Below are 13349 nucleotides of genomic sequence, written 5' to 3' on the forward strand. Positions count from 1 at the left end.
TGTAATTACTTGCACAATAAACCACTCTTATTTACTCTGCAGGCTGCGTACTTGTGGGACTAGGGGCTCGATGCGCTGGGACGTGAGCCCACAGTCTTGGGATAACAATCAAAAACACAACACAACTGACCTCTCAGTGTAAACCAACAGGGTCATCTTGTTGCCAGACGCAAGATACAGAGCTGCTGGCAGGAAATCCTCCGTGGGCTGTTGACATCGTAGCTCATCCGTGACAGACAAGGAAAAACACTTTTGGAAGGGAAGAGTTTGAGGAGGAATCTGAGCTAGACAGGGTGCTGTCACAAGGAAATATGACTGAGCATGATGATACATTTTATGCCCGTATTAACTCAAAGAAACAAAATGCAAAGAAATAAACAAAACAAAAAAATAACAGATTGCAAAAAAACCCCCAAAAAACTATTCTCGTACAGATGTTATAAAAAAGATTTGAGATTTATATTCTTTCAATATGTACTTTTTTTTATAGACCAGGGGTGTCCAAAGTGCAGCCAGGTGGCCATTTATGGTTCCTGGACTGATTTTGTGCGGACTCCAAGCAAAATTCAACAGTGGTATATATCTTTGCCTGCCAGCACAGGCGGTTGCTATAGGTTGAGTTAAAAATAATTATGACAACAAGAAATCTCCCAAAATGGTAGAACTCAAATTCATCTTTTAATGACCCTGTATTTTCACTTCTTTTTACTGGTAAATAAGACCACAATCCAGCAGCTTTTACTCAAAAGGAGACCAAACCGATACCATCACATGTGGTAAAACAGGTAGAACGAGAAAAGCATTCACATGAGCAGCTAGCAAACTGTTGGTAACTCAGGAGGAGCTGCAGAGATCCACCGCTTTGAGAAATATGACCTTCGTGGAAAAGTGGTAAGAAGAGAGCTATTGTTCACAAAGTGATGAAAATTCCTATTGGCAGTTTGCCTCAAGTCATGCAGGGGATACAGCAATATGTGTATGAAGACGCTTTGGCCAGATGAGATAAAAATGCAACTCCTATGCCTAAATGCAAACACCATGTCTGGTTGAAAACCAATGCTGCTCATCATCATAAACACCCCCCTTCCCACGTGGTGGTGGCAGATTCATGCCATCCGGTGTGCTTTTCTTCACGGAAACTGGTGTGTTGAGGTGAATTTCTACAAAGTATTTACTCAGGGAGATTGAATCGAAATGCGTGTCATGCTTCTTAGATTTTGAATTTTACATCTTTTCAAAACTATGAATTATTTTACAGACTACTTTGTATTGGTAACACGAAACCCGAGTAAAATACAGCGCAGGAAGTCTGTACTTACAAAGTGACAAAACGTGAAAAAGTTCAAGGGGTATGAAAACTTTTACACGGTACCACAATTTTAAACTATCAGTCCCAGTGCAGTCATTTAGCTCCCGAGCTACCGGCAAGAAAGACCCTTTTCATTAAAATGAACACTAATGACATCAAAATTGGTCTCATTCAAAATGTCCCAAAGCACCTTAGGAATTTCCGGTTATCCTCATGAACCAGGGTAAGTTTAATGTGCGTAATAAAGAGCAAAATGAGTGAAAGGTTTGTCTTTTGGGGGCAGTGAAAAAAACGGCAGCTCGAGAACACTGCAGACTTAAGACACAGCTGGTTTCAGGTACAAGTGTGAAGTGAACTGTGTTAATGACTGAACCACTATTTGGTCAACATGGAAGACAGGAGTTACAGTAAATTTGCAGGTCGTTGCCAACTGATGCTGGTGCCAGCTTCTTTGTTGTGACATTCAGCTTGACTGTTGATTTTAGCAGGATGTCAGTTTCAATTGTCTGCTTGACAACGGGGAACTTGTCAAGGAACGCTTCTATCACATGCTCACATAATCGGATGGAAAAGGTGTATTCAAAATGTGATTAAAGTAAGAAAAAAACATTTTGCTGTGGAAACAATCACACACACAGGTGTAAACTTAAGAAAAAAACAGGGTAAAGGCAAAATTTTATTATGAATATACCTCATTTGACATCAACTTTTCTCTCCTGGGATGTTCAATTTGTTCATCCCCCCCCCGATTTGATTTACATGTTCTTTTTCGAAACAATCAACCTCCACAACGCAAGTACTGTTGGGGGAGACTCTGTCCACCAAGAGTGCCAAATCTGAGTCACACAGGGAGTGACTTGATGGCTCCATCCATCAAAAATATTCTCTAAGAATAAAATGGCACAATAGACATTGATAAAAAAAAACCCTAAACTCATAAACAAAGCAATCATCAAAATTCCAGTAGGAAAAAGGCAAACCCACATGATCTGTATAGAGAGCACCAACAGAATCAGATACATTTTATACCACACTGAGTTTATATTGTTCCTGAGGTGACAGCATCTGATTTTAGCTAAACTAATTTAATAAATACATTGTTTTTCTGCCAAAAATGACTTAACAGACCATGCCAGCATTTTTAGCCCAGTACCTACACCTTGTATGTACTTTGTTTTAAATGTACTTAATACGAGTCTCTTTTTTTAAAATCATTTCTATATGGAAGAATATAAATTGACAAATTTTTTTATATAGAATTTGTTTGGATTGTATTTACCGGTAATCAAAAATGGTCTCAAATATATGGAAGAGTTTTGGAGGCAAGTTGACAAGAACCTGTGGTTTCATGGTAGTTGGGAATAAGATGAACGTCAAAAACACGTCAAGGTCAAACTTAACGTTCTAACGATACTTTGTCATAGGAGGGTCTGATTAAGACATTAAATGATCCATAACAGAGTTTCTGTCTAAACTCCTGATACTCGTTTCAATTTTAAGTTAGTGTAGCTCAACTTTGTGCAATTCTTTAAAATTCTAGCATATTTTTGTACGTGGCTTGCTAAATGTATTGTAATTTGCACAAGCTATTTTGTGGAAGCTAAATTTTACTTTCACCATGAAATGTAAATTTTAAGCCTTTATCATAATGTACATAGCGAAAGACTATTTTATGCAGCTTCCAGTCTCTGTGTCAGATGCTGCTCCTCAGAAAACGCTTTTACAGAGAGCAGTAAAAACACGAGTCATTGGTTTTTGTTTTTTTTTAAATGTTCAAAGAAAGGCTCCAAGCAGGAGAGCAAGCTTTTGTAATTCTATCTGCACACGATGATTAACTACAACAGCACTTGAATGTTTTGATAGGTTAGTCATATCAAAACATTAAAAAAAAAACATGTTAACATTAATTTAACATTTCAGCAAACTACTCAGCATGCAGAAGTGATAGTTTATTGAAAACTGTAGAGATAGACTTAGAGAATTAAGAGGTTCTCCTCAGAAACATATCTCATCATGTCAAAGGAAACAGAGGAAATTGAATTGTCCAGAACGTAGGAAGTAATTTCATTTGGACACAATCACAGCACTAATCAATACATGTAGGCTAATAGGGATGACATGCAGTGTCACTTGACTGCACTAAAAAGCAGGGCTTAATTAAACTGTGTGCAAGTTTAATTACATAAAGTTAAGACTCTTATCAGCAAATATCTACACTACACTTAACTTGAAAATTAAATTTTTGAGGATAAAGTAAATCCTGCCAAGAGACTTCTGTAGTCTGCAATGTTTCTTTGCCTACTCTTAGTTATTTTGTGGGATTTACACTTAACACTAGAAAGCTTGTTGTAGTGTCATTTGGTGTATTAATGGCATGGGCAATGGGACAGATAAGAGCAGGTTTCCACAATAAACCGCAAAACTTTCAGTCTATATGATATTCAGGCTAATTACAAATACACTTTAAGCCAAGACTGAGTAAACACTGGTACTGGCACTATGACGTCTTTGGTAGAAAGGAGGTAGTCTTTAATAGACAGCTGTATGTAAAGCCAGGATACTTAAGAAAATCAAAAAAGGGGATTTTTATCTGCAAAAACTGTGAATATGGATCATATCATTAATCTTTAATAAGAGGTATATTTATTGTAAATATAAAGCATTCCAACACCTCTAAAAAAGATTTGTTACTCATTGGGTAGAAAATGTAACTCTATACAAATAATTTACTGTGGAGTAAATAAGCATGAATAATTAAGCATGTTCTCCAGTGCAGATTAACATGTTAGATTAACATGTTAGATTAGCATGTTAGCTAATGGCTAACAAGCTAGAGCATGTAAATATGCTCTGGCTTGTTTACATTGTTTACATTCAGTGGTAACTATTTCAGCTACCACTGAAATGGTGCTTCTATATATGCAATTACCAGAACTTTCAACTTCATAGTGATGCTAAAAAGTAGTCATATGGTATAATGAAGTTTTTGTCAACAAAGGAAGGAAACCCATCAGCGCCAAGTTTAAGAAATAAATCATAGGAAAACCTTTAGACAGCTACTATTTTATATCTAAAGACAGCTGAGAAACAATTGCTCAATTTCCAATTTGTAGAAAATGGGCTAAAGCACTGGTATGGTGTATAAATCATGGAAGGCAACAGTCAGTTTGATTGAACAGTGCATCTAAACATCAGTCATGATTTTTTTCTATGCAGTAAAGCCAAATGCTGTCTCCTCAACAGGAGGGCAGTATTAGCTGATCATACCTTGTTATACAGTGGATAAATGCTCGACAGCGATATAATGCTTTCCAAGGCTACACATTTTTAAAAAGCAGAAGCACACCGGATTTTATCAGCCATCTCCATGCAGCACAGGGATATAATTTCAGATACTTCAGTCGTGCCTCAGTAACATTGCATAAATGCTATATCATAATAGGTTCTCCGCAAGAGAATACAAGTTTAGCTATATGGCACTTTCTGATGGTTAAAGAGGTGAATAGATACAATTGTAACCACATTGTTGTTGTTAGAAGTCTAAAGTTACAGAAAATGCAAAACAGCCTGCAGAGTGAATGATTACGCGAGTTTTGGTTTTAGGATAATGCCAAAAACTCACTCGTCTGCCACCAACAAATGTTTGTCACACAGAAATGAAATCCTTGCTTATGAAGTGATTAACTGAAAATCAAAACATGTTCATGGTTAAAAATCAAACAAAGCAAATTGTCAATTTATATATATTTTTTTGATCAGCACATAAAAATTATTACTGCACGCATGCATCTGAACATACACTTATGCTTGCAGACAAATACCCTGGTTTTGCTTCAAGCGCATGACAAACTTTTTTTTTTTCCAGAGTGGATATCTTATAATGTAAGCAGATTCAGTTTCTAACAGAATATCTGATGTAAAATGTCAACAGGAGGGATCATTTCCAAATGTAACCACACTGGCAGCGTCGGTTATTTTTTATGCATCATCAGCCACTAAAGAGTACACGATGGCGGATCATCTTACATCTGACTGGCTTGCGCTACCTTTTTAGCCAAGTATCAGTGTCGCAGCGAGATCAACAAATTCCTGATTCTCAAACTGCAAGAAAAGGATAAAGTATCAAATAAAGTTGTTTTTTTTTTAAAGAACGCTTTCATGTGGAGAATTTAGAGCTTGGTTAATATGCAAGACTTTCAGCTTGTTTGCGGTATATTCCACAAGTCCTCCTGACATTACAAATACATAAATTAGCAACCAAAAACAAATAATTTCTGACACGCTTAGACTTGTGGGAAGCCCAGATTTCCAAAGCGGCTCTCAAAGGCCGACACTTGATTTGTTTTCACTCAAGAAGCTGGCAAATTTGTTTTGCTTGGAAGCAGTATTCTGACCAATCAGTGCATTCATGAAATTAATAAATTCTTCTAAAAAATAAGATCATGCTTCTGTTTACTTTTACAGTGACCTCAATCAAACTTTTTTTTTTTTTTTTTAAATATATAGTTGTACTTTACATATACTAAATGTCTGGGAAATATATTCATAAGCCTTGAATTTTGCCACATTTTGTCACGTGGATGTTTGTGATTTGCACTGTATCTAATTGTGAATTTATTTTGACGTGCCACTGTAAAGCAGTGTATAGATGAGGTGGAAGGAAGCAGAAACAAAACGTGTACTCATAAAACTAAAAGTATCGGCATAAGTATTCAGAACATTAATGCAATATCTGTAGGTGAAAACCAAAGCAACCCCAGGCTTTCAGACCTCAGAATTAATAAATGTAATCCACCCTTGTAAAAAAAGTAGCACTTCAATCTGAGCCCACCATGCTGTAAGGATATTTCTTTACTAAAGACATGGAAGTTGGTTAGACTTAGTGTGAAGTTGGATGGTGTTAAAAGAATGAGTCCAGGAAGGAAAACCTGCTAGAGACCAAAAGACTTGAGACTGGGTGGGAATTCTCTATTTGGGTGTAATTGCAGCAAAAGGAGCTTCAACAAAGCATTGACTCGCGGGCGACGAATAAACATAAATGTACAACAAACATTGACTTTTGTGGCTGCAATGTGATAAATGGTAAAAGTTTGAGGCGTACAAGTATATTAACGGGGCATATAACAAATGTAAGGACAAGGCACAAAAAACTACAATTTCCTCAACAGCAGCAGCTCGTTTTTGAAAAAAAGAAAAGAAAATGAAAGGAGCAGTCGAAAGAATTAAGAAGGTTGATGTACTATAGGAAATTTAAAGAAACAGGAACAGCATGCAACTAAAAAACTGCAACAATAAGCAAATCATTAGAATACTCAATTTAATCTATTAAATGGACCAATTGCTAAACTCCTGACAAACGTAAATGAAATCATGGTTTATTAAGCAGTAGCTATGTTTATAATCAATGTGAACTTGCTTTGCCTTTCTTAAAAAAAAAAAGGGAAAACACTTTCTGGACAGTTGGAAGTGTTGCTCTATTTCTGAATGCAGAACACTTGCTACCGCTAAGAAAATTTGCAACTTTCAAACATTAAAAAAAGAAAAACAATCTAAAACTTCTTTTTTTCTGTCCTCCTTTAAGTTTCCAGGGAGGGATCAGTTTTGGAAACAGGGCTATAAAATAATTGAAGAGACCAACATGCACTTGAATGTCAATGCAGACAGTAAAATTATACAGTGACAGCAAAAAAAATATAAATGCACCCCTTATGACCACAGAAAATGTTACTTACCCCTCATTCAGATTCTTTAATGCATGAACCCTGTACAGACACTTCACTCAAATAACCAATAAATAAGTCAATATATTCAACAGTACACTCCATTTAGCAGCTACAGTCTACAGAGGGTTTGTTTAAGTCACACAGTCCACATGGCACTAGACATTTTGTCCACTGAGCCACACAGGACACAAGCCGGACATCTCCTGATTGGTTAATGTGCGCTATGGCAACAAAGATTACCCTGGAACAATCCTAAAACAAAACAAAAATCGAGGCAGAAAATTCAAACACATAACTCCAGAGCTAATTTCAAAAATTAACTCGAACGTTAAAACTCATCACCCATAAACAAGCGCTCTGTGGCAGGAGAAGAATAAACGATTCCAGGCTTCTGTGAATAAACGTAGCTAAGGATATGGTTTCCGCTCGGGAGATTGGTTATACCAGCGAAAGAACATCAGACTGTAAGAGACATCGCAGAAATTTGGTATTCTCTTAAAGTATCTCTAGGACAATAAAAAAAAATAGTAGGACTTTGCTTCTACTGTAGAAAGTTGAAAATCAGAAAAAAAAACTAAGCACTGCAAGTCATTTCTTAATGTTTATTTTGGCTAAGGGTAATATTCTTCCTGGTAGTGGTGGAAAAATTACTCCGCATCTTTAATAGTCAAGCCACTCCACTCATGATGTATGCCAACTGTTATGCCACTGAACCAATGCTTAAAACAATCTCTTTCAGAGACAAACAGATTTTGTTGAAAAGTCGGTGATCACGATGAATCTCTTCATTTCTCAGCTGAAGAAATGAGTCATAGTTGAAGTCCAATCACTTTACCCTTTGTCCTCCGACAAATATTTTCGTCCACATCACCCAAATGAAGACACTTTGAGAACACTCTGAAAACAAAAGAAATTCAGTCTCTTCTTCTTTTAACTTATTTATTTTTATTTATTTTTTTGTTCCGAGCGGCTGTTTGCTTTGGGTGGCAGCTCCGGATGCTGGTAGCCATGTTGTTGATCTGGAGGGAGTGAACGTAAAGGGCTAGATCATGTTTTTCTGAGGTCATGATGGGATGGCATAGTGCCTGGAATCAGTCACAGCCCAGAGCAACACCACCTGAATGACCACCATCAGCCAAAGTGAGGGGGTCAGGCCGGACACCCCGCCACAGTCTGGGTCCTCCTCCTGGAAGGAAGATGAAGGAAAAAAAAAAACTTAAAGTTGTAAAATAACTTGAAAATGTTTAAACTTGCTGTGTTGAATCACACTTTCAATCTATTGCTGTCTGATGAAAGAGTAGTAACAATACGTTGGAGTGGATGAACTCAAGTTCCAACATTCTAGCCGGAAACATTAAATTTGCAGCTGTAAAGCTAAACTAAATATCTAATGAATCTGGAGAATCGTCATATAGTTGTTTCAACAACTTCAAGCCAGAACTTTGGAAACAAATAAAACATTTCCATTGTATCAATGTAACAATTGTAGTCCGTAGTTCCTCAGTTGTACATGTTGTTTAAAGAGTAAGCTATGATTGCAATCAACAGACTTAAGTAGAGGTCAGCTCAATTACAACATACTTTTAGTGAAAACTTCTAAAGATTTTTTTAATGATATATGTTAGCTGTATAAATTATACTGGTCTCTGAGCATGGGTAGATTTTTAAACTGAATGAATACGGAAAGTAAACATTTTAATAGGTTGTACAAATATTAAAGTAGCCACTGCCAACTGTGTAATCCTACATTGCTGTTACTTTTGAATATATTTGGTAAATGTATTAAATTTCACTACAAACAGAATAGGTCAGTTTTAATCTCTGAAATGCGAAATGGAGTTGTAAATATTTGTCTCATAAGTGAAACTTCCTGCTTCAGGAACAGCAGCTCTCTCTATGGCGAATAATGAAGAAAGCAACCTTGCACAACAGTTACTTCACACAAGTACCAATAATCCAAGAACCTTTTTATTGACATTATGTTGAAGCCAGTGATTAGTGAATCACCTTATGGCTGACTACAGGATTGTAAAATTATAGCCATCATGCCATAATTTTATTCAAGAGGACTAGAAGCCATCAAAATTTTAAATAAATCAGAGGCACAAAGTTAAAGAAAAACAAAAAAGTGTTCCTGTAATGACAGTTGAGTTTTGAGTACAGAAGACGCTTCATGTACAGGGAATCATCCATGTTCTTAAAGGATAAGTTTCTGTCTATAGAGACTTTCCTGAGTTCTTTCATGTTTGACTACTTCAACACGCTGAACATCACTCAATAAGTTAAGTTATTTAAAATGTTTTCACATGTGATGCAGCAGAAGAAAACAGAAAGAAAAGCAGCGGGACAGTAGGACTGAGGAGCTGTTGTGGATGTAGACCAGGGGTCTGCAACTCCCATTGACTGCCGGTATTCTGCGTTTGGGTCCTCCATCTGTCATTAACAAAAGTGAATGCTTTGTGACAAAGACTGTGAAACTTACCAAGGTGGTAATTCAGTCTTTTGATTCAGGTGTGTTAGGACAGGAATGGATCCAAAAGTCACAGGACACCAGCCCTCGAGGACTGGAGTTGCAGAACTTTGATGTAAACAAACCAGGACGTTGGTTTGTTTGGGTTAGGGTAAGGGATAGGGTTAGGGTTAGGACGTCACACTCATGAATGAGTGTGACGTCCTACAGTTACCACTGAGCCATAGAAATCACAACTTGTATCAATGACATTAATTATGTAATGACACCTGCCTGGGTCAGAGTTACTGAGCGTTCTAAAAAGTGTTTCTCCCAAAGGTTAAATGTTTGCAGACGTCTCCTCTCCAACAGCTTCCGACATGTTCTCATTGGTTTTTTAAATTTTTTTGGTAGCTTTTAACAATATAAATGTTCATGATAAAGGGGATTTGTGAGTTAGGACAGTACTTCACTATTTTTACTGTGTAAGCAAATATGCTTAATAAATGCTAGCTTATGCACTATAATAGATACGGTTGAAATTAAAAATTGCACTTGAGAATGAACCTCCTTATGATCCCTTTTGACAAGCTTTCTGTCTACAGAGAACTAGAAAAGTTGTCGTCCTCAATGCACTCTCTAGTTGGAATTAGAAAACTGCTACTAAAACATAAAAAAATGTTGAAACTAAATATGAAAATGTGAAAAACTGTATGTAATACCTTTGAGCTCTATCAAAGGCGTGCAAGTACTTTTTTCAAACCACTGACCAAACTTCATCTGTACGCGTACCACGGTGAAAGCAAATTTCAAAGCTTTTTAGCAAATTTAGCAAAAAACCAAGTTGAGAAACATTAAGAGAGACGCACGAATATGTGGATGCAAATGAGAGGTGAGTGATCTGTTTTTGCTGGTGTCTGGGTACGTCAAGAGTCACTAGAGGCAAAGGAGTCTCTGTATCTCGAGACAGATAATGATAGATGAGGAAAGATGCAAAGAGCATGGTTCGCAGTTCAAAGTCAGGTGAGATGGGGAATATATTGAGGAGAGACAGAGAGACTGGGAGGTGAAGTCAGACAGTAGTATAATATGAGCGAGTGACAGTCGATGAGGATAAGTGTGGGAAAACAATGTAAAAAAAAGCATGAAGTCATGGAACAGAGCAGATATTTGAAAAAAGCAGGAGAGGAGATAAGGGTAGGAAAACAAAGCGAGGAAAACAAGAGTACAAGACATGAAAGCCAAAAACGGTTAGATTCAGTGTCAGAAGGTAACGGGACGTTCATGAGAGACGGAGAACTTGCTTTACGCGACTGACCCGAGACAGCACATGAACAGTGGCAGCAGTAACATGAGCAGAGAGGAAGCCAATGGGGAGCCAGCGCTCCTTCGGCACATGGCCTCATCCTAACCATCAACAGACAATCACAAAGCAGGACAGAGAGAAAGCAGAGAACGTGAATCATGCAGCAAAAGGTCAAAGTTAGAAATCAAACATAAGCAGAAAACTCCAGAGTGAAAGAAGTATATTGAAAAAAAAAAGAAAAAAAAAAAAAAGTCAGATGCGTTCAATTAAGAGGCAATAAGAGTTAGTGCGTGGGTGAGTGTTTGCATTTGTGTGAGTGAGAGAGACAAAGCAGGCGTAGGAGATCATTTGTGAGAATGTCAAACTGACACTGGAAAAAGGACTATAGAATCAAAATAAACGCAGCGCTCCAGCCCTGAGGTTTCACACGCAAAAATTCTGTGCAGCTCAGAAAAATGTTTGTTTGGCCTAGATATTCATTAATTCTTAGAACATCCGACTGTCTATCTCTGCATGGGAAACCTTCACACGGACCTCTTTTTAGGGAAACAAGAAAGTGTGACGTGCATCAGGTAAAGATAGTGATGGATTGCTGCCATGGGTAGGATTCTTCCATGATATACTCAGCGAAAAGTAACCAGGGGAATTTCCTCTTTTCCAATAAACTTAAACATTATTCTGGAATTGGCTTCGTTCTCTCTAATTTGTTGCTATACCTTTCATTTTTGGGGGGTGGAAAGTCAAAAAGGTAAAAGTATTTTTTAATTTTGCCTATATTAGAGTTCCTACACATTTTCATGTCAAGGTTACACACTTTTACAAGCTTTAAAAAAAAAAAACTTTGATCAATTTTAAACCAAAGCCCCTTCAGACTTATTTGTTTTCTAGTGAGCTAAAAATATTTTACTGAGTTTATTTTTGCTCATCTTAAGCATAAAAGTAAAGAGGAAGAAGACATTTTTTTCTATGTGACATATTCCTACAATGGCAAGCCTTTAAATAAGCAGCCTGTCTATAAAAAAGCCTGAAATAAAAGTGGCGGGTGGATGGATGGACGAAGCAACCAACAGATTGATAATGGTAGGATGAACAGGGGAACAAACCTGATTTTTTTATGTTTGCTTAACTTATATAATCAATCTTGATAACTGAATAGATGGAGGACAAACTAGATGAACAAAGTTGATGTATGCATTACAGTATGGATGGAGTGATTGATAGACGGACAGATGGAGAGTCCATACCTGGATACACATATCAAGTTTATGTGATAAATTGAAAAATTTGATAGATGGACAGTCACACTGGATGTATGCATTTAGATAATTATTAAGGAAAAGTCTGAAAATACAAATATTGTTCTAAACTATTGTCTTTTTCCATACTTATCCAGAGGTGGGAGATTCTTCAAATTTCTAACCTCTTCACACTATATTGAATATGTGCAAGAACTGTAATGTGTATCCTTTCTATTTCCATTTCCAATGTTTAAGATGTTAAATGAAAGTTTCTAACATCTATGAATCAGCTGTGGATGAAATTACAAAATGCAATTTGAAACTGGGAAACTGCAGAACTACTCACCGGGAGTTATCAACTGGACCTGCTCTGCCACTCAACTCTGTGGCAAGTTCTAGTGTCTTTCAATAGCTCACAAACTTACCATAGGTCTTGATTTATCTTAACTGCCCTCATATGTCCTATTTCCTGCAGCATCAGACAGCTATAAACCCACCGTTTACAGAATACCGCTATTGAAGCTATTTTGAAATGTGTGCCATTAAAGGAAGGAAAAACTTCAATAAAAGAAGAAAAACAAAAACAATCACTGTATGTCGTTTCAATCTTCTAAAGATTGTCCTTCTTATGAACTTTCTTTTTGGAAATTGTGCGTGTGTCGAGGAAAAATGTACAGAAAATCAATACTTTTGAAGACAACACAAACATTTGTCAGTGATCTCAAGAAAAAGACAATAAAAATAACTTACGTGCTCAGTTTTATCAAAGCAAACTATTGGGCCTTTCCTGTAGCGAGGACTGAGAGCCATTTCACAAGGATCCGGCCCAGCAGCTAAGAGAGTCAGATAAGAAATCATAACAATAAAGAGTGATTAGGCAAAAAAACAAAAAACAAAAAAATCCATTCCATTCATATGGAAAGCTCTGATTGCAGCAGACATAGCTACAAACCAAATGACCTGAAAGAACATTAAATATTTAAAACGTGGATTTTGAACACATTGCTCAATATCTCCATGACGTGGCAGGCGTTTTCAACTCTATTGGGTTTTCCAAGAAGCTCCTTCCATAATTGAATGCAGGCTTCAGTGTTTGAAAGATCATCTTAGATTTGTTTGTAAGCTACTTGGCAGACTGATCTCTCAGCCATGTGCTATACAGACAAAGACACAAAGCAGGCCAATAGGAAGTTTGTGCTAATTTGGAAAAGTCAGTTGTGGCGGGAAATTATTGCCCTTATTACGGTTGCTTCATAACTGCATCCAAACACAACCGTCTTTGCACAAGTTTTTCTTAAACACCTGTCCACTGAATTAAATACAC

At 37.0% G+C, this 13349-nt stretch overlaps 2 protein-coding genes across 4 annotated transcripts in view; both read right to left on the reverse strand.

The window, feature by feature from the left end:
• hgfa (hepatocyte growth factor a) overlaps window positions 1-227 on the reverse strand; it is a 35936-nt gene extending 35709 nt beyond the window's left edge. Inside the window, exon 1 of the mRNA XM_028044223.1 lies at window positions 131-227. The gene's annotated coding sequence lies outside the window, so the exon portion shown is untranslated. The remainder of the gene's footprint in view (window positions 1-130) is intronic.
• A 1738-nt stretch (window positions 228-1965) lies between these two features.
• Window positions 1966-13349, reverse strand: part of cacna2d1a (calcium channel, voltage-dependent, alpha 2/delta subunit 1a) — an 82386-nt gene continuing 71002 nt past the window's right edge. For all 3 annotated transcript variants that reach the window (XM_028043724.1, XM_028043723.1, XM_028043722.1), the window contains 2 exons: window positions 12776-12858; window positions 1966-8218 (listed from right to left, as the gene is read on the reverse strand). In XM_028043724.1, coding sequence (XP_027899525.1) covers window positions 8096-8218; window positions 12776-12858 — 206 coding nt within the window. In that variant the 3' untranslated portion in view covers window positions 1966-8095. The remainder of the gene's footprint in view (window positions 8219-12775; window positions 12859-13349) is intronic.

This window comes from Xiphophorus couchianus, chromosome 17 (genome assembly GCF_001444195.1).
Source record: "Xiphophorus couchianus chromosome 17, X_couchianus-1.0, whole genome shotgun sequence".
NCBI lineage: Eukaryota > Metazoa > Chordata > Actinopteri > Cyprinodontiformes > Poeciliidae > Xiphophorus > Xiphophorus couchianus.